The 19,756-nt window shown below is 40.3% G+C and overlaps 1 protein-coding gene across 3 annotated transcripts in view; it reads right to left on the reverse strand.

Annotated features, from left to right (window-relative positions):
* sytl5 (synaptotagmin-like 5) overlaps positions 1 to 19,756 on the reverse strand; it is a 178,816-nt gene that overhangs the window by 11,641 nt on the left and 147,419 nt on the right. For 2 of the 3 annotated variants that reach the window (XM_059650317.1, XM_048540619.2), the window contains exons 9-13: positions 18,874 to 18,980; positions 15,963 to 16,067; positions 12,643 to 12,708; positions 5,945 to 6,123; positions 5,683 to 5,785 (exon numbers count right to left, since the gene is read on the reverse strand). In XM_059650317.1, coding sequence (XP_059506300.1) covers positions 5,683 to 5,785; positions 5,945 to 6,123; positions 12,643 to 12,708; positions 15,963 to 16,067; positions 18,874 to 18,980 — 560 coding nt within the window. The remainder of the gene's footprint in view (positions 1 to 5,682; positions 5,786 to 5,944; positions 6,124 to 12,642; positions 12,709 to 15,962; positions 16,068 to 18,873; positions 18,981 to 19,756) is intronic. The other variant, XM_048540620.2, reaches the window with a different exon arrangement.

Consider the following 19,756-nt stretch of genomic DNA (forward strand, 5'->3'; position numbering starts at 1 on the left):
TCAGCAAGATCAACATCATCAAGCTAGTGGACCTGTGCCTTACCACCCACTTCACTTTCAATAACAAAACCTACAGACAAACCAACGGTACACCCATGGGATCTCCGATATCAGGGTTCTTAGCAGAGGCAGTAATGCAGAAACTCGAACAAATAGCTCTGCCAAGCATCCAACCCAAACTTTGGGTCCGCTACGTGGATGACACCTTTGTCATCACTAAACAAAACAAATTAGAGGAAACATTCAAGACCATCAATAATACCCTTACTGGCATAACATTCACAAAAGAGGAGGAAAACAACATCAAACTGCCATTTCTAGATATCACAGTAGAGCGAATAGCCAATGGGGAACTTCAAACCAGCGTCTACAGGAAAACAACACATACGGACCAAATACTGAACTACAGGAGCAACCATCCCAACACCCACAAACGAAGCTGCATTAGAACATTATTCCAATGAGCCACCACACACTGCAGCACAGAGGAACTATGCAGAGGAGAGGAAAATCACCTATACAGTGTATTCAAAAAGAATGGGTACCCTATGAACACAGTCCGCCAATTCCTCAGCAATAAACCCAAACAAACAGACAAAACGGGCTCAGAAACCATAACCACTCTCCCCTACATCAAAGACATTTCCAAAATGACTGCCAGACTACTCGGACCACTTGGCATCAGGGTAGCCCACAAACCCAACACACTAAAACAACAGCTAATGAACTTAAAAGACCCTATACAGACAACAAGCAAAACAAACGTCATCTACAAAATACCTTGCAAAAACTGTGACAAACACTACATTGGACAAACAGGCAGAAGGCTAGCCACCAGGATACATGAACGTCAACTAGCCACAAAATGACATGACCCACTATCACTAGTATCCTTACACACAGATGAGAAAGGACACCACTTTGATTGGGACAACACATCCATCCTAGGACAAGCCAAACAGAGACATGCACGAGAATTCCTAGAGGCATGGCATTCCAACCGGAATTCCATCAACAAACACATTGATTTGGAGCCAAACTACCATCCTCTGAGAAAAAGAACAGGAAATGACATCACCAACCCAAGGAACCCTAAACAGATAAATAGAAAGTGGGACATAACACCAGTGCTTCATCGGAGGCTCACTGATGATGTTACCTAGAATGGTGATGAAACGTCTAAAAACTAACCTTCCAGCTCAGCGAGCAAACTCTCATCCAGAACCTCAACATGAGCTACAAATCTTCTCACTAGATCATGGTAAATCCACAATCTCCAATCCATTTTCTCATCCAATTTAAATATCTCTCCAATTAGCCATTAATGGCCATATAGTCCAAAAAATTATAATCTTAGACATGAGTATAACCCATAACTGAATCATGTTGAAAGATTTATCTAAAAGTGTATCTTCAAGCCTCATCACTCATTCTGCTTTCTCTGTATATAATTATGGATTAGTTATAACACAGAAGTCCATTCAACTAGTTCTGTTCCGTGCTGACTCTCAGGAAGACCAATTCACTTAGCCCCACTCTCCTCAGAGCCCTGAAAATTCTTCTTCTTTTTCACCTAATAAAACAACTCCCTCTTGAATGCCTCAATGGACCCTGCTTCCATCATATTCTCGGGGAGTTCACGTCAGGTCCTAACCACTCACTTCTGTAAAACATTTACTACTTTTGCCATTTACCTTTAAAATCTGTGCCTGCTGACTCTTGATCATTTTAACAAAGGGAACAGTTTCTTTTTGTCTATCCACATCCCTTCTATCAAGTCTGCTCCTCAATACACTCCACTCTAAAGAGGCCAGTCTCAATTTCTCCAGTCTGACATAACTGATGTTTCTGACTCCTGGAAGTATTGTGGACCATTAATCCAGTAACCCAGGGAGTATTCTGGGGACCCAGGTTCAAATGCTGCCATGGCAGATAATTCCAACAAACTGAAGAGTCTAATGATGACCATAAATCCATTGTCGATCGTTGTGAAAAACCCATCTGGTTCACTAACGTCCCTTAAAGGAAAGGAAACTGCTATGCTTACCTGTTCTGGCCTTCGTGTGACTCCAGACCCACAGCAATATAGTCTACTTTTAACTGCCCTCTGGGCAATTGGGGATGGGCAATAAACGCTGCCTAAACAGTGACACCCACATCTCATGAATGGTTTATTTAAAAAAAAATTAAATTTAAAAATGCCCCCTGTTTAGTGGCTTTATAAACTGCGGTGTTCAGAATTGGATGTAAACTCTAGTTGAACTTGAACTGATGATGTTTTATACAGGCTTACCATCATTTATTTGTTTTTGTCCTCTATGCCCCAATTGATAATACATCTGGCATCCTGGCCTTTATTAACCACTCGCAACTTGAGCTGCCAACTTCAATGATTTATATAGAAATATGAAATCACAAGTCAGCTAAGCCAGATAATTCAACACGAAAGAAGCTATCAAGTTACCCTAAAGGAAATTATAACCCACATTAAAACAAAAATCTCCAATGTAAGAAATGTACAAACATATGCATTATCTTGCAATTTCGCATTTGAAATTTTCATGCATGATGCATGTCCTAGAATCACAATGTCTTCACACTTTTAACTTGTATTCCTCAAATAAATCCACAAATCCCCTCTCTAATTTGAGCTGCACTTGCCTTTTTAAGCAATTCACTCACTTCATCAATTAGATCTTACAACTTGAACATGTCCCTACACTCTACAATGAGCAGATTTTGACTCTTGTTTTGACATACAGCTGGTGACTTGATAAGCACCTAGTTTTCATATTCAACTATAATCAGTGGAACTGAAGTCATGCCATTGGGCAATTGATCTGTGATATGCAGTTTCATAGGAACAGAAGAAATATGGTCAACTCCTGTCCCTAAGACCTTCTCAACATGTTCTGCAAATCAAAATGATCATGATTGATCTGCCTTAATTCACCCTGCCCATGATGGGGGATTCACAGATCTCTTGCTAGAGAATTTCAGAAGATTCTCAAACTTCTGAATGAAGAAATTTAACCATGTGGAAGCCCTAAATTAGTAGCCATTTGTCTGGAGGCTCTGCTTGTGTCCTAGATTCCCCATCCATGGGAAACAACTGCTCAGTATCCTTACTGTTAAAAAGATTCTGAAGATCTTTAATGTTTTAATGAGATCATCTCTCTTTCTTCTAAATTACCATATGTCGGGCAATTCACTTAGTCTTTCATCTCAAATCATACTTCTCGTCCTAGGAACCAATCCAGTGAATCTTTTCTATACACTTGCTTATCATGTGGAGACCAAAACTGCACATCCACCAGATATCCTAAACTAATCCAGTCCCATTGGCAGCATTTGGCGCGTATCCCTCTAAACCCTTCCTATTCATATACCCATCCATATGCCTTTTAAATGTTATCATTGTACCAGCCTCTACCACTTCCTCTGGCAGCTAATTCCGTATTTGCACCACACTCAGCGTGAAAAGGTTGCCCCTTAGGTTCCTTTTAAATCTTTCCCCTCTCACCTTAAACGTATGCCCTCTGGTTTTGGACTCCCCTACCCCCTATGCATGCTCCTCATGATTTTATAAACCTCTATAAAGTCACTACTCAGCCCCCAACTCCATGGAAAACAGCCCCAGCCTCTTGCAATAGCTCAAACCATCAAACCCCAACAACATGCTTTTAAATCTTCTCTGCACCCTTTCCAAGTTTAACAACATCTATGGTACAACAGGGAGACCAGAACTTAATGCAGTATTCCAAAAGTGGCCTAACCAATGCTCTGACCAATAAAGGCATGAACCAAGCGCCTTCTTCACTACCCTGTCCACCTGTGACTCCCACCTTCAAGGGGCTGTCTAGGCTGCTGGCTATTTCAATTGCAGATTATAGCAACAAGTGCCATGAAATGCCTTCTCCTGACTATTCTGCACTGTGAGGGCACAGCTGCAATTAAGATACATGCCGCATTTCTAATCAGAATCTTCTAGCAGAAGTGTTGAGGTCTTTTGTAAAAGAGGCAAAGCAGTTTTGATACTTCTCTGAAACTATGGCTCAAAGTTCTCTAGTACTAAAGTGCGGCTTTACACCATATAGCCACTGTTAATGCATCTAATATTAAGTTCCAATGATATTTTTTTATTCTAACTTCCCAAATTTCTGATTTTATAGGATGTTAAAGGTAAAGTTACTATTATCCCAGAGGGCCATATGCCTGCAATCTCATCAGATAGAGATGATCTGTGGTGGTTTGACCTGAAGGTCACCATGCCTTGGGTAAGGAGAAAGGAACTGTCATAGTAACCTTAGCTGGTGCAGGAATTGACCCCACAAGGTTGGCATGACTCTGCATCACAAACCAGCTGTCCAACCAACTGAGGCCACGAGTTTCCAGGGTTATCGAAGCTCTGTTAATCTTGTGCTCTCAAATTTGGATTTCTGAGCTTCGCTTTAAAAGCTTAGTAAAACAAAGACACCTCAGAAAACATGTTATTTTATGTACTTTACTTTTAGCTGTCCCTCAACTATTCACTGCAAACAAAATGCTTGTGTCCAAGTTAGTTCTCTGACCATTAGGTAAACCTCTACCATGTGATTAAATGATAGAGATCTGCCTTGATATAGAGTTTCAAGAATTCTTTTTAAAACAGTAACAGCATTCAAACTAGATAAACATCAGTTATAAAGTAGCATCTGAACCCCGGCACTTATGAAGTTATAAATGTGTACACATTCATTTGAATTAAGAGTAGATGTAGACCTTTAGCAAAACTACCATCTGCAAGTTCCCCTTTCAATCCACTCCTAATCCTGTCTTGGACATACATTACTGTTCCTTTACTGTGACTAGCTCAAAATCCTGGAATCCCCTCCCCAAGGGTGTTCCAGGTCAACCTACAGCACATGGGTTGCAGCAGTTGATGAAGGGTCTAGGCCCGAAACGTCAGCTTTTGTGCTCCTGAGATGCTGCTTGGCCTGCTGTGTTCATCCAGCTCCACACTTTGTTATCTTGGATTCTCCAGCATCTGCAGTTCCCATTATCTGTGAGCAATTGAAGAAGGCAGCTCATCACCACCTTCTCAAGAGCAACCAGGGACAGGCACTAAATGCTGGCCCAGCCAACAATGCCTATGCCCCATGAGAGAATAAAATAAAAGATTCCTCAGCCCTGCTCCACCGTTTGATGAGCAAAGGGTTCTGGAGTGTGTTTTAGGGAAGAATCCTGAATGTCTCCACTTTAACATTCTCCTAGTATGGTAAAAGACACGCTCGCCATATGAATTTAACAAGCACATTCTGTCCACCATATTAGGCATTAAAATGACATTTGAATACACCTAGTAAATAAATAAGGATACACACTGATGTAAATAGTCAGAGGTGAGACAAGTAAGCACCAATGAGTGTCCAAATAAATTGTGCTGAATTACACTGAAAAACTGAACGGCTTCCTATCCTTTCGTTTACTCCATATCACATCCCCCTCCCTATTTTCTGCTTATAAATTGACATTTTCCTGGCTACTATCAGTTCTAAGGGTCACCAGACCTGAAATGTTAACTCTGATTTTCCCTCCACAGATGCTGCCAGGCCTCCTGAGCTTTTCCAACAACTTCTGTTTTTGTTTCTAATGGAGATGGTTGTTGATTTGACATTTCACAAAAGGAGCAGATTGACAAACCTTCAATGTTTCATTGTAAACTGGATTTGTTGTGTTTGATTTGAGCTTAGTCTTGCGCTTGCTCTGGCGAGATTTGTCTGGGAGGAGGTAAGTCTTCACATAGCTGTTGGTGAAATGAAGAATTTGATTAGTTCTGATTTGGAACGTAAACACACTTGAAATTGAGCAAATTAGTAACTAGGGTTTGTCTCTGCTATTTGATCACTGCTTCTGGTGATTACCTCAGAAGCAATCTTTTCAAAAAGAAAGAAATAATACTTACGGATCAGTTCTCTGTTTCTTTTCATCTCCAATTGCTAAATTGCGACATTCCTTCACAATAATATTTAATGCCCCGCTTTTGTAGCTATAATTGATTGCAAGGAGGATTTCCCCACTGATGTTCACATTGCCATAGTCTCCTGTTTCACTGTAAACACTTATCATACTGTTTAAACTGGTCTACAAAGTAAAACAAATAAACAGTGTAAATTGATCAGATATTACATGAGGGATTTATGATTATCATCCCTTCACCTAATGCTCAGACCCACCAAGGACGAACTGAAATATCAGGAAAGTGTTATAACTATAACAATTTACTGAATGACTAATCTAGGCCAGACCACAATTCCAGTTTCACTCTTGCCTTTTACCAATGAGAGAACCCCAATTTGTAGAACCAACTTGGGACTGGTAAATAATAGTTTTTTTTTAAACAAGTTGATCATATGAATGAGGTGAAAATATTTAAATGCATTTACTCATCTATCCCTTTGGGTTCAACACTGGAATAGTTATGAAACTACCCTAAAGTAGGTTTGATTTAGTGAGATACTCCTGCTTCTGATTGAAGTGATTTATATAGATATATTTGTGCTTCTAAAAGAATGAGTCAAGTCTAGCCAGTTTGCTTATTAATGTAAACACAAAAGATTACTCCCATTACAAAATTACCACTTGTAAAGTATAGTTACACTATAGATTTTGCTGGTTACGACATAGTTTACTTAAACTTAAAAAAAACTATTTGATAGCGTTCCACCAGAGAGACGACAAGTCAAACTTAAAGTCCACGAGGAATCAGTGCAAATTCTGCAAGCTGTTTAATAGAATGTAACAAGCATCTGTTAGAGGTTTTAAACTAGGATGAAGGTGGTGGGGTATGGGAGAGGGTCAGTGCAGGTGATCATGGAATGTAGACATGTGTACAGATGGGGGTCCCCCTGGGATATGTTGTATAACACAGTTAATACCTGAAGTTGTTACCTAATATGAGAGGCTCTTGCAATTAGAATATAAATGATTGTTCCTGTTCGGTTCCAGCTCAATCTTCGTAGCTAACAGCAGTGCACACTTAGTCTTGAGTGTAAGTTCAATTCTTACTAAGGACTCAAGTAATTTTTCAGTGTAATGCAAATAGCTATCAAGTACTAGGTAATAAACTCCTTTAGACTGTTAATAAAGACTAAGCCTCCCTTCTGCTGATGACTTCGAAAGAGTAGCTTTCTTCATTTGGTATCAATAACTTAAACTAATGCCAATTAGTAGGATTAGTGACAGTGAATCTACACAAGCCATCTGGGTTCCGATGGCCATGACTACAGCAGGTAGCATACAGTGGTACGGGTACCAGGTTTATCTACTTTATTTACACAATAAACTTGATTAAGAAATGCAAAGCAAAGTGATCAAATGTGTGAATAACACATGGACAGCGGAAATGAAGACTGTAACTCAGAAATTAGAGTAACTTGGTAAAATTAGTCTGGTGAATAAACTTCAGATTTAATACAACCAAGTATGAAGTACTGCATGGAGGATATGAAATAAGCAACATACAGATGCTGGTGAACTACTTAAGTGGATTGAAAAGGGGGGGGTCTTAGTAGACCCCAGCACTCAACAAGCAGAATTTATTGCTGTCCCAATTTATCGCCTTGGCAGTTTTCTGGCCCTGGGGGGAAGGCCTTCTTTCCTGGTGGTAATTGAGACCCTTAAGTGGGCATTTATATGTGGTCCCATCATTCAAAGGCAGTCTGTACCTGCTCAAGGAACCCAGCATAATGAAGTGGGGGCCTGTTGAGAATCGTCCTCTACTATTGCCGAAGACTCCTCTCTTTGTGAATCTGTAATTCCCCTCGTCATTACACATCTAAGGCCTGGTTCCCTCAGTCGTCCTGGGCCTTGGGTGGCTGTATTCCTAGGAACAGTGAATGCTGCTCTGATTGCCCCATAAATGTAGTGATCCTTCCCAAATATAAAAGGTGATGCAAGCCTCTTGTGATCACCTCCATTCACTGTGATGATTATATTAAAATCCAATTGATTGGAGTCATTATGAATTTATCCATGGGTGTAATTAGGTGATAGGACAGCATTCCCCTCTCCCAGTTTTTAATTTCCAGAGAATAACTGAAGAGATGTTTGGTGCATATTAGAATACTAAAATTACAATGTGGAATAGCAACCAACGAGAGAATCTTGAACTATGTAGTACTTTAAAAGTAGACTGTAAGTCAGTCGAAGCAATGATCAAGCTGCACACACCTCGAATACTGCATCCAGTTTTGTTTGCCATATGAGCGGTGATCTGTTCACACAGAGATGAAGCAATTGCTGATATCTGAAACCAAGGGTCTGAATCATGAGGAGTGAGGGGAGAGACTTGAACTTTTCAGGTTGGAGACCAAGACTGAAATGTCTTGGATAGAAAGTGGTATGGATAAAGCTAAATCTAGAAAATAATTTGTTGGAGCAGGACAAGAAAACATGGTTCAAACTGAAAAAAGGAACAAAAAGCACTGGTATCTTGGAATTCATCAAACAGCACGAGTTTAAAACTTCAAATAGAATTTGCAATCAAGCAGCACCAGTGAATGCATTTCAGAAAGAATTAGGTACTGCACAGATTATTCCAGGATTCATCAGGTTAGAGTGTCTTCATCATTAATTAAGATCCTGTATGAAATTGTAACTATGTATGCCTGTAATGGATGGATTTTCTTTATTCACCTCCTACAGTGACTCTTTGATAAATCAATAATCTAAAACTGCTTGTGCTTTACATGGACAACTACACTTGCACATATTTAATATTTGTAAGAACAGAATTTGAAATCAACTAAAAGCAATCACATATTTGAAAGTATCATCTACTAATTGAATGTAGCTAGATGAAAGCTATTAAACCATATATACTTCTCCTTGGTATGATGAGCACAGGCTTAAGGATATGAAGACTTATGAAAATTTCAAAAATTGTTAAAAGGCTTTAATTAACTTTAAAACTCTAGGTAATATGCATAATAAAATACAACAGTACAGATTAAGAGGATTTGCCCTGCACTGAGTGAATGAGATAAAACCCTGTTTCTCTTTACTGCATTCATAACAAGAGAATATATGCACTCACTGTGTTTTGGAATTAAATGATGGCTAACTTTTACAGGCTGAGCAATTTTATGATAGGTTTACTGAGTCTTCGAATATTATCCATAAAATGGTTAATCTTTGAAAAATTAAACATTTCATCCAATTTAAGCAGAGTTAATTCTCTAAGTTTTCATATCCATTGGCAAGATGGTAATCTTTCAGGGCCTTTTTATTGGACTTGCCTTGTTTTGCATTCACAGTTTCAGCTGTGGTAAAGGGCAGATCATCTGTCCCACCAGTATACTGTACAAACCATGAAGTTTAAAATTCTTCAATCCATCTAAATGTAAAATATGATTATTACAGCTTCCTGTTCTTATTCTTAGTGTCTAAATTGACAATGATTTGCTATTTTTCCTCAGTAGTGAGTAGAACTGGCTTTCTCCCCTATTTTGTTTCGGAGATATGGATTAAATTTGCAATTTAGCTAGTACATTAATAAACAGACAAGGCAGGGCACCTCTCTCCAGCCAAATGCACATTGTGTGTCATGTGCGAACTCCAGTACACTTCTTATGTCCTTGACAACATGTGAAACAGTGTCACCAGTTGGACCTCGGATTTGGAGCTTGAGCAGATCACGACAATGCCCTGAGGTTGATATATGCCTGGATAGCACCTTTGAGGAGGCAGTCATCTCAAACCCTGAGAGTATGTAAGCCGAGGGGGAATGGGTAAACTACCACTAGTTAAAGTAGACCGAGCAAGTGATGAAGTCCCTTAGTGCATCCGGCTCTCTTACCAATAGTCATAGCTAATTAGTGATAAAGGCAATACTTCCATCGATCAGCACAAATCAGACCTAAGGCCACAGCACCATGGGTGTGACAGTTGTATGGGAACTGCGTGGAGGAGAGCAAAACAAAAGACATGAAAGCAATATAATACTACAGATGTGATGCCAAGGTGCTATGTTGCCACCCTGGTGCCAGGGTCAAGGATGTCACGAGAAGCTTCAGGGCACTGAAGGGAAGGGTGAACAGCCAGGGGTTGTGGTGCATAAATGTAACAATGACGTAGGTAGAAAGAGTGGTTTGGCTTTCAGTTTGTCTTGTTGAGAGCTGTAAAGAAATTTTAAAACAGCCTCAAAAGATAGCAGTTTCCAGACTACTCTGAGAGTGCCAGTACTAGTGAGTGCAAAAGAAAAAGGCAGTGAAAATGAATACATGGCTGGGGAGATGTTGCAAGTGGGAAGGCTTTAGATTTTTGAAGCTCTGAGACTAAATCTGTGGGAGGTGGGACCTATAAAAACCATACCTCGCTCCTGCTTTCACCTCAACAAGGCTGCAGCTAATATTACAGCAACGAGGGAAAGGATGGAGTCAGCTTGACAGAGAATTAGCAACTAGGGCATAAGCTGAGAAGGGAGGAAAAAAAATGACTGGAAATAAAATATGGAAAATCAGTCAGTGTGGAAGGCAGATGAAACAAAAGCTAGAAAATAGGATCGAGTTGTTTGGTGATTTAATGGCATATGGTTCATTGCGAGGAGACAATTGAATAAGGCAGGTGAACTGAAGGCACAAATAGATAGTGAATGTATGATAATTCTAACTACTACTGAAATGTGGTTTAAAGAATAGATGGAATGGTAACTCTATATTTCTGGTTACTGGGCTGTCAGATAGGGAATTGAGGGCAAAAAGGAGATGGGAAGTCAAAATGTTGGTTAAAGAATGAATCATGGCTTTGAGGACGAATGATATTCTAGATGGAATATTATATGTGAATTGATTTTTAAAAAGGAATCTTGGAGTACATATCCAGAGATTCCTTAAGATGAAAGAAAGCAGGATTTGCTTTTTAGCTTAGGTGTTGAATATAAGAACTGCTAGGTTGCGTTAGAACTATAAGACACAAGTTAGATGACAGCTGGAGGTCAGCAAATGGTTCTGATCTCCACATTACAGGGAAAATATGCATGAATTTACCTCCGTGACAGTACAGTAGAAATTTACAAGGAAGCTACCAGTCGTGGAGAATTTTAATTGAGGAAAGTTTTGATAGGCAGGGATTGTTTTCACTGGATCAGGGGAGGATGAGGACAGATTTACTGAGGTGTATTAAATTGAGGGATCTAGATAGATTGTATCAGAATGAACTGTTTCTCTTACACAGAATTCAATAATCACTGGGCATGGAAAGACTAGAGTGGAGGACTTGAGAAGCATTTTGCTGGTAGGTTTCTGGAACTGATTGCATGATGAGGTGCCAGAGATGGAAATCCTCATCACATTCTATGGGCCAAGGATGGGAAAGTGATATATAAGCAAAGTAGCACACTTCAACAGCACAGACATAACTGACCAAATGGCTTCCTTCTTTGCCATAAATTCACTGTTTCACAGTGTTGAGCGTCTAGACCTGCAAGCTATTATACAGCCAAAAGTAATGTAGTTTCCCAATATGTTTTTGGTATCTACTCCTTTGCATCGAGATGGGAAGTTTACTCCACCTCCCTAGAACTTCTAAGAGGCTCCCATGTAAGGCTTGGCATCAAAAATATTCACTTGAGTAAGTGGACCACAGGTCTTAAACTCAAGTTTCTGGTTTAGAGGTTAATTCTCAACTTATTCAGATTTTGATTACTGACTTATCAAGTTTTTAAGATGAGAATGAGGCAGTGAGGTATATTAATCATAAGGTACAGATTTATGCCCCTTCCCGTGGCAGTAAAGCACATTCACACTAGTTCTTACTTGATTGCTGAATCTCATTTCAAGAAAAAAAATCATAATAAACTAATCTATCATAATCAGGATTGATTTCGTTATCTCAATTTGCTTAACATCTGTTTGGAGCTTTGTACAATCCAGTTAACAGCATCTAAATACAGGTATGTTGCTCTATAAAAATCATCAATAATTTCTAAAGGATCTTTATCAATTGAAATGTATTTGAATGCGCTTACAAAATGCAAGAGAGAAAGCTACACTAGAAGAACATTCTTTTTAGAAAAACAATGGCAGATGCCATTTATCTCATATTGGATCTACTGTTGAGCTCAGCCGATTTTTGGAAAAATGGCTGCTCATAATTTTTTTGTGAAATAACGTAAGTGCTCACAATGAACCATGGAACAACATCAGATCTGTAAGGGTTTGTGCAACTGTGTAGCATTTAAAGACAAAAAAGATAAACAGTATCATTTTCTCCAATTTTTACTCAAAACAGCTAAGGAACCACAGATTTCTGGCATCGAGATGTATATGAGGAAGTTAAAGCTTACTCTGACATTTCAGCAATCAGTTGAACAGAATCAAGGATCTAGCAGCCTGCAGGTGATTGGAGCATGTCAAAGCTTTTCTCTTTGCAAAGGCCACAGTCTATATGCTTGAAAAAACAGCTTCTACTCTCAGAAAATGACCATAAAGGAAAAAAGAACCTAATCCTTTTGAAATATCTAAGACATTATTAAAAATACCTCCCTGTTTTTCACCCAAAATTCACCTAAAATGCAAATAACTGTGCCTAAAGAAATATTTGCAAAAAAGGTAAAAGTGCGAATAAAGATGCCTTAATAAATCTGCAAGCAAAGCAACTCACGGTTTCTGCATCATGATCGGGTACATTAAGGAATGTCCACTTCTTGTCAGCGCCTGACTGGCAATGCTTTACAGGACAGGACGATAATTAAAGAAAAATACAAAGACATTGCAGAATGCTAGTGAGAATACAGCATTGCAGTAAGAGAAAGAGCATTTACCCACAGGGGAAGTTTCCAATATTAACATATTTGAAACAGCTGTTTGAAACGATAAGAAGTCACACACAAGGATTTTGCATAATGGGAACTTGCACATAAGGTTAAGAATAAAAGACAAATTTTCTTTGAAGAGAAAGTAGCTGTTCTAAAGAAAAGTTTGTAATGAGACATACAAGCACGGGTTTTGTGGTACTTAAATGCAATTATATCAAATCAGTCAGACTGAATTTGCCCATTTGTTACCAATTCTGCAGCAGTGTTTTTACTAAATACTTACTTAAATATTTCTCTTTTCTCCATCTTCATTGTTGTTGGCTTATAAGCAACCTCACTCAAATAAGATGGCAAACCTCTTTCAGTCAGACACCCCAGCGAGACTTCGTGCAAACTTAATTTTCTGAAGAAGGGTCTCGACCCGAAATGTCAGTTTTCCTGCTCCTCTGATGCTGCTTGGCCTGCTGTGTTCATCCATCTCTACACCTTTACTTTATTATAACACTGTTTATCAGTATCTTTAATGCAATTTTTGAACTCATTGATGTACTCGCAATTTGTTTGCATGATTATTAGTTGAGTGGGTGTTTGCTTCCTCAGTCTACTTCTGCCAAAATAGCAAGCTCGGAAACTTCAGGTTTTCTACTCTTTTTTGATATCCTTATTTTCCTTTACAATATTCCCTTTTTCAAAAAGTTAAAGTTTTGGTGCTTTTTAGATTTGCTTTCTGCCATTTTCTCCAATTTTTACTCAAAACAGCTAAGGAACCACAGATTTCTGGCATCGAGATGTATATGAGGAAGTTAAAGCTTGTGCTCATACTGTCTTTACAGTCATAGAGTAATACACCATGGAAACAGGCCCTTTGGCCCAAACTGGCACACTTTGCTCGTTCCAATCACCCACATTTGATCCATTTTCCTGTAAACCCTTCTCATCCATGTACCTATGTAAATGTTGCTGTTGTACTCACCTCAACCACTTTCACTGGCAGCCCATTCCATATATGCACAACTCACTGTGTGAAGAAGTTGCCCTCAGGTCCTTCTTAAATCTTTCACCTCTCACCTTCAACCTACGCCCTCTAGTTTTCAATTCCCCATCCCTGGGAAAAAGGCTACATGCATTTCATCCTATCTATGTCCCTCATGATTTTATACACTTCAATAAGTCACCCCTCATTCTCTTACATTCCAAGGAATAAAGTCCTATCCTGGCCAACGTCTCCCTATAACTCAGGCCTACAAGTCCTGGCAACATCCTCCTAACTCTTCTTTGCACACTTTCCAGTTTAACTACATCTTTCCTATAACAGGGTGACCAAAACTGTACACAATACTCCAACTTCGGCCTCACCGACTTATGCAAATGTAACATACCACCCCAACTCCTATACTCAGTGCCCCAACCGATGAAGGCCAGCATGCTAAATGCCTTCTTCACCACCCTGTCCACCTGAGATGTCACCTTCAATTAACTATGTCCTTATGTTCCTATGTCCCTCTGTTCCACAACAATCTTCAGGACCTTGCCATTTACTGTATAAGTTCTACCTTGGTTTGGCTTTCCAAAGTGCAACACCTCACACTTGTCTGGATTGAATTGCATTTGCCAATCCTCAACCCACTTCCCCATCTGATCAAGATCCTTTTGTAATTTTTGATAACCTTCCTTGCTATCAATGATACCTCCTGATTTTGTATCATCCATAAACTTACTAATCATGCCTTGTACATTCATATCCAGATCAAGTATGTAAATAACAAAGGTCCCAGCACTGACCCCTTTAGCACACCACTAGTCACTGGCCTCCACATTGAGAAACAACGTTAAACCATCACCCTCTGCTTCTTACCAGCGAAGCAATTTTGAATCCAATCCAAAGATCTCCCTGGATTCCAGGCTTTCATAACTTTCCATAACTTTCATCACGAATCTGCCATATGGGACCTTGTCAAAGGCCTCAGGAAAGTCAATATAGACAACATCAACTGCCCTACCCATATCCATCCTCTTGGTTACCTCTTCAAAAAACTCAAAGATTTTTCAGACATTACTTGCTGCACACAAATCCATGCTAACTATCTAAAATGTTGGTCGATCCTATGCCTCGGTATGCTGTCTAATAGATTGTCTACCGCTGCTGTCAGATTCCCTGGCATCTCTTTGCTACCTTTCTTAAACAATGGAATAACATTAACCACCCTCCAGTCTTCTGAAACTCTACCAGTGGCTAAAGATGAAGCAAACATTAGCTGGTTTCTTCTGTAACTGGTCACTAGCCTAAAGCCAGAGTTTCTACTTTGAATGGTCACCATTCTGCATCAAGCATGCCTGATATGTCCCTCACTCTTACCATCTCCATAGGCATAAATGGAAGGTTTTCCACCTTGACAATTGACTCGTCTAGTTGCATTATGAATACACCATCTATGGCCATCAAGTCTTGATTTGAACAATACTGCATGGAGCTGGAAGAAACAGCAGGTCAGGCAGTATTCAGAGGAGCAGGAAAGTCTATGTTTCTGGTCAGGATCCTTCTTCAGGACTAATTTGTCCTTGGAGCTTCTGACTCAGAGTCAGGAACCCTCCCCACTGCATCACAAAACTGTTCAGAAATCATTCCTTCATTGATACTTGGAATTCAGTTATAATTTAGCATCACAACTAACTCGGAATATTATGTTGTAGGGATCAGAAATGAACACAAAAACTCAGTATTTGACTTATTTAGCTAATCAGTGCAGTTGGTACCATGTACAAACCCACTTCAGACATAAAGTAGAAGTATTAAGAATTCGGAGATTTACTGAGCTCAATTTGACATGATCACCTCCTGAAGTACCACTGTCACATTTTTCCTCATTTATGTAACAACTTCACAGACAAATTTTACGTAATCTTCATAACTAGAAGACAAAAAGAAACTTTCATTTCATCATTTAACTTAGTTCCAGTATCAAAAGGGCCCTGGATAAATCATTTTAAAATCATTGCTCCATTCAATTTACTGTTTACCAAATTGATTCTTTAGAGCATTAACAATGCCAAAGTTCCAGAACGTCTACTAAATGCCTCAATGTTTAAAATTTTTACGTGAGAATGGAGAAACATACATAAATAATAAATGTGTCAATTAGTGACATCACATTTATTCCAAACTTACCACAGATAAACCACTTCCCAAACTGCTTCTTCCGCTGCTCGGGCGATACATAGAGACCAAGTCATCAATATCTTCTTCCTCCTCCTCCTCCTCCTCAAGGTAATCCTAAAAGTCACATATTACCACAGTGAATATACAGAAACTGTACTAATATTTTAAAGTTCAGCTTTATACAAAAATTGCATTAACTTAAGATTTGAATACAGCTATTTAACATTTTATTTTACACTGTAAATACAGGCATGTATAGGGATAGAAGAACAAATACTGCAAACTATTTTATTTTCTCAATGTTCAAATAAAATTACTTTATTTATCCTATTGCAATATCACAGGAGGGTTAGGGCACAGATGGAAGCCATTTGGTTCATTGTGCCTGTGCTAAATTCCTGTTTTCCCACATACCCTTACACATTGTTTTATCCAAATAATTCTCCAAAGCCCTCTTGAATGACCCAAATGTGTCAGCTTCCTCTGCACTTCATGCAGTGTATTCCATACCCTAACCACTCTGTGAGTGAAAGTTTTTCCTCATTTCGCCCTTGCTTCTTTTGCTGATTACTTCAAAATAAAAGTTAAAAAGAACTAAATATGGAAAAGTTCAGTCTAATACTTTGGGTACACAATAGATAAGTAGCATATTGATGCTGTTTCTGCTTAACAGAGTCCAGAGGTAGTCTAAAAAAGCTGTGTGGGATTGAGCAGGCAAATAACACAACTGGAAGTCACTGGCCATTTCTTTTTCCCTCTAAACTCATACCAAGCCATTAAATTACATATGTTTAGTAAGGGATGTGATAATGGGAACTGCAGATGTTGGAGAATCCAAGATAATAAAATGTGAGGCTGGATGAACACAGCAGGCCCAGCAGCATCTCAGGAGCACAAAAGCTGACGTTTCGGGCCTAGACCCTTCATCAGAGAGGGGTATGGGGTGAGGGTTCTGGAATAAATAGGGAGAGAGGTGGAGGCAGACCAAAGATAGAAAGAAAAGAAGATAGGTGGAGTGGAGAGTATAGGTGGGGAGGTAGGGAGGGGATAGGTCAGTCCAGGGAAGACGGACAGGTCAAGGAGGTGGGATGAGGTTAGTAGGTAGGAGATGGAGGTGCGGCTTGGGGTGGGAGGAAGGGATGGGTGAGAGGAAGTACAGGTTAGGGAAGCAGAGACAGGTTGGACTGGTTTTGGGATGCAGTGGGGGAAGGGGAAGAGCTGGGCTGGTTTTGGGATGCGGTGGGGGAACGGGAAGATTTTGAAGCTGGTGAAGTCCACATTGATACCATTGGGCTGCAGGGTTCCCAAGCGGAATATGAGTTGCTGTTCCTGCAACCTTCGGGTGGCATCATTGTGGCACTGTAGGAGGTCCATGATGGACATGTCATCTAAAGAATGGGAGGGGGAGTGGAAATGGTTTGCGACTGGGAGGTGCAGTTGTTTATTGCGAACCGAGCGGAGGTGTTCTGCAAAGCGGTCCCCAAGCCTCCGCTTGGTTTCCCCAATGTAGAGGAAGCCACACCAGGTACAATGGATGCAGTATACCACATTGGCAGATGTGCAGGTGAATCTCTGCTTAATATGGAAAGTCATTTTGGGACCTGGAATAGGGGTGAGGGAGGAGGTGTGGGGGCAAGTGTAGCATTTCCTGCTGTTGCAGGGGAAGGTGCCGGGTGTGGTGGGGTTGGAGGGCAGTGTGGAGCGAACAAGGGAGTCACGGAGAGAGTGGTCTCTCCGGAAAGCAGACAAGGGTGGGGATGGAAAAATGTCTTGGGTGGTGGGGTCGGATTGTAGATGGCGGAAGTGTCGGAGGATGATGCGTTGTATCCGAAGGTTGGTGGGGCGTTGTGTGAGAACTCCGGAGGTTGGTGGGGTGGTGTGTGAGAACTGCACCTCCCAGTCGCAAACCATTTCCACTCCCCCTCCCATTCTTTAGATGACATGTCCATCATGGGCCTCCTGCAGTGCCACAATGATGCCACCCGAAGGTTGCAGGAACAGCAACTCATATTCCGCTTGGGAGCCCTGCAGCCCAATGGTATTAATGTGGACTTCACCAGTTTCAAAATCTCCCCTTCCCCCACCGCATCCCAAAACCAGCCCAGTTTGTCCCCTCCCCCCACTGCATCCCAAAACCAGTCCAACCTGTCTCTGCTTCCCTAACCTGTTCTTCCTCTCAACCATCCCTTCCTCCCACCCCAAGCCGCACCTCCATCTCCTACCAACTAACCACATCCCACCTCCTTGACCTGTCCCCTCCCTACCTCCCCACCTATACTCTCCTCTCCACCTATCTTCTTTTCTCTCCATCTTCGGTCCGCCTCCCCCTCTCTCCCTATTTATTCCAGAACCCTCACCCTATCCCCCTGATGATGTCTAGGCCTGAAACGTCAGCTTTTGTGCTCCTGAGATGCTGCTGGGCCTGCTGTGTTCATCCAGCCTCACATTTTATTATCTTGTTTTATAAGGGATGTTGGCTTTTGAAAAATGTTTGTGTTGTTATTTTAGCATTACCTACATGAAGGTTACAGTTAAAAAGAATCTTCTATTTTTAGTTTTTCCAGTCACTAAGAAACTAGGTTGTAGCCCCTAAAATACCACCAGTATTGATTCAATACAAAACCGCAGTCAGTGAGCTAGCTGAAAATTATTGGCGTGGAGCCTTATGGTTTCATTGGGAGTTATAGTGATTATTCAAAGGCTGGAATTGTTTTGAACAGTATGTACTTTTAAACTAACAATAATTTTAGCATAAAGCCACATACACAGCAACCTAATGCAAAAGACCAGTGCATTGTGTACACTCAGTGAAAAATGTTTGATTTCCAATTTTGTGAGAACCACTCAGAAGGTCATTTTATGTTTAACAATTTTACAGAAACCGTAATCCATGAAAAAAGCGATTATGTTTTCAACTAACCATGGCTTCATTGAGACCTCCAGGTACACTTTTACTTCTGAGGCTAATGGAATCTTCGTTTCCTGATGTATAGGATCCACTTAGGTCCAACTCTGATCTACTGCGATCTGTACCAAACAGACATAATATTATGGAGCAGGACAAAATGTATAAGTGTCTTAAATAAAATATACTGAAAACTGAGATCACTTTTGCCTTGACTGGCTGCAGCATCTCCTAGAATGAATTCACTACAATGACGTTGCCTGTTATAGAGTCATAGAATCATACAGCACGGAAAGACACCCTTTGGTCCAACTCATGCATGTCAACCAGGTTTGCTAAACTGAACATGTTCCATTTGCTTGCATTTGGCCTATATCCCCCTAAACCTTTCCTATTCATGTTCTTGTACAAATGTGCCTTTTAAATGTTGTAATGGTACCCATTTCTCCAACTTCCTCTGGCAGCTCATTCCATCCACGCACCACCCTCTGTGTGAAAAATTTGCCCCTCAGGTCATTTTCAATCTTTCCCATCTCACCCTAAATCTATATGCTTTAGTTTTAGACTCCCCTACCTTGGAAAGAGACCATAGCTATTCAACTTATCCATGCCTCTCATGATTTTATAAGCCTCTATAAAGTCACTTCACAGTCTTCTACACTCTGGGGAATATAAGTCTCAGTCTATCCAGCCTCTCCCTATAACTCAAAACCTCCAGTCTAGGTAACATATTTGTAAATCTTTTATGCACTCTTTCCAGTTTAATCATACCCTTCCTATAGCAGGGAGACCAGAACTGTCCACAGTATTCCAGAAGTGGACCCTGTTTCACAACTTTTCCCTCTCTCTGTACGTATTACACCAAACAACTAAGTAAATTTATTGTGCCAGGTGATAT

This window comes from Stegostoma tigrinum, chromosome 12 (assembly GCF_030684315.1).
Source record: "Stegostoma tigrinum isolate sSteTig4 chromosome 12, sSteTig4.hap1, whole genome shotgun sequence".
NCBI lineage: Eukaryota > Metazoa > Chordata > Chondrichthyes > Orectolobiformes > Stegostomatidae > Stegostoma > Stegostoma tigrinum.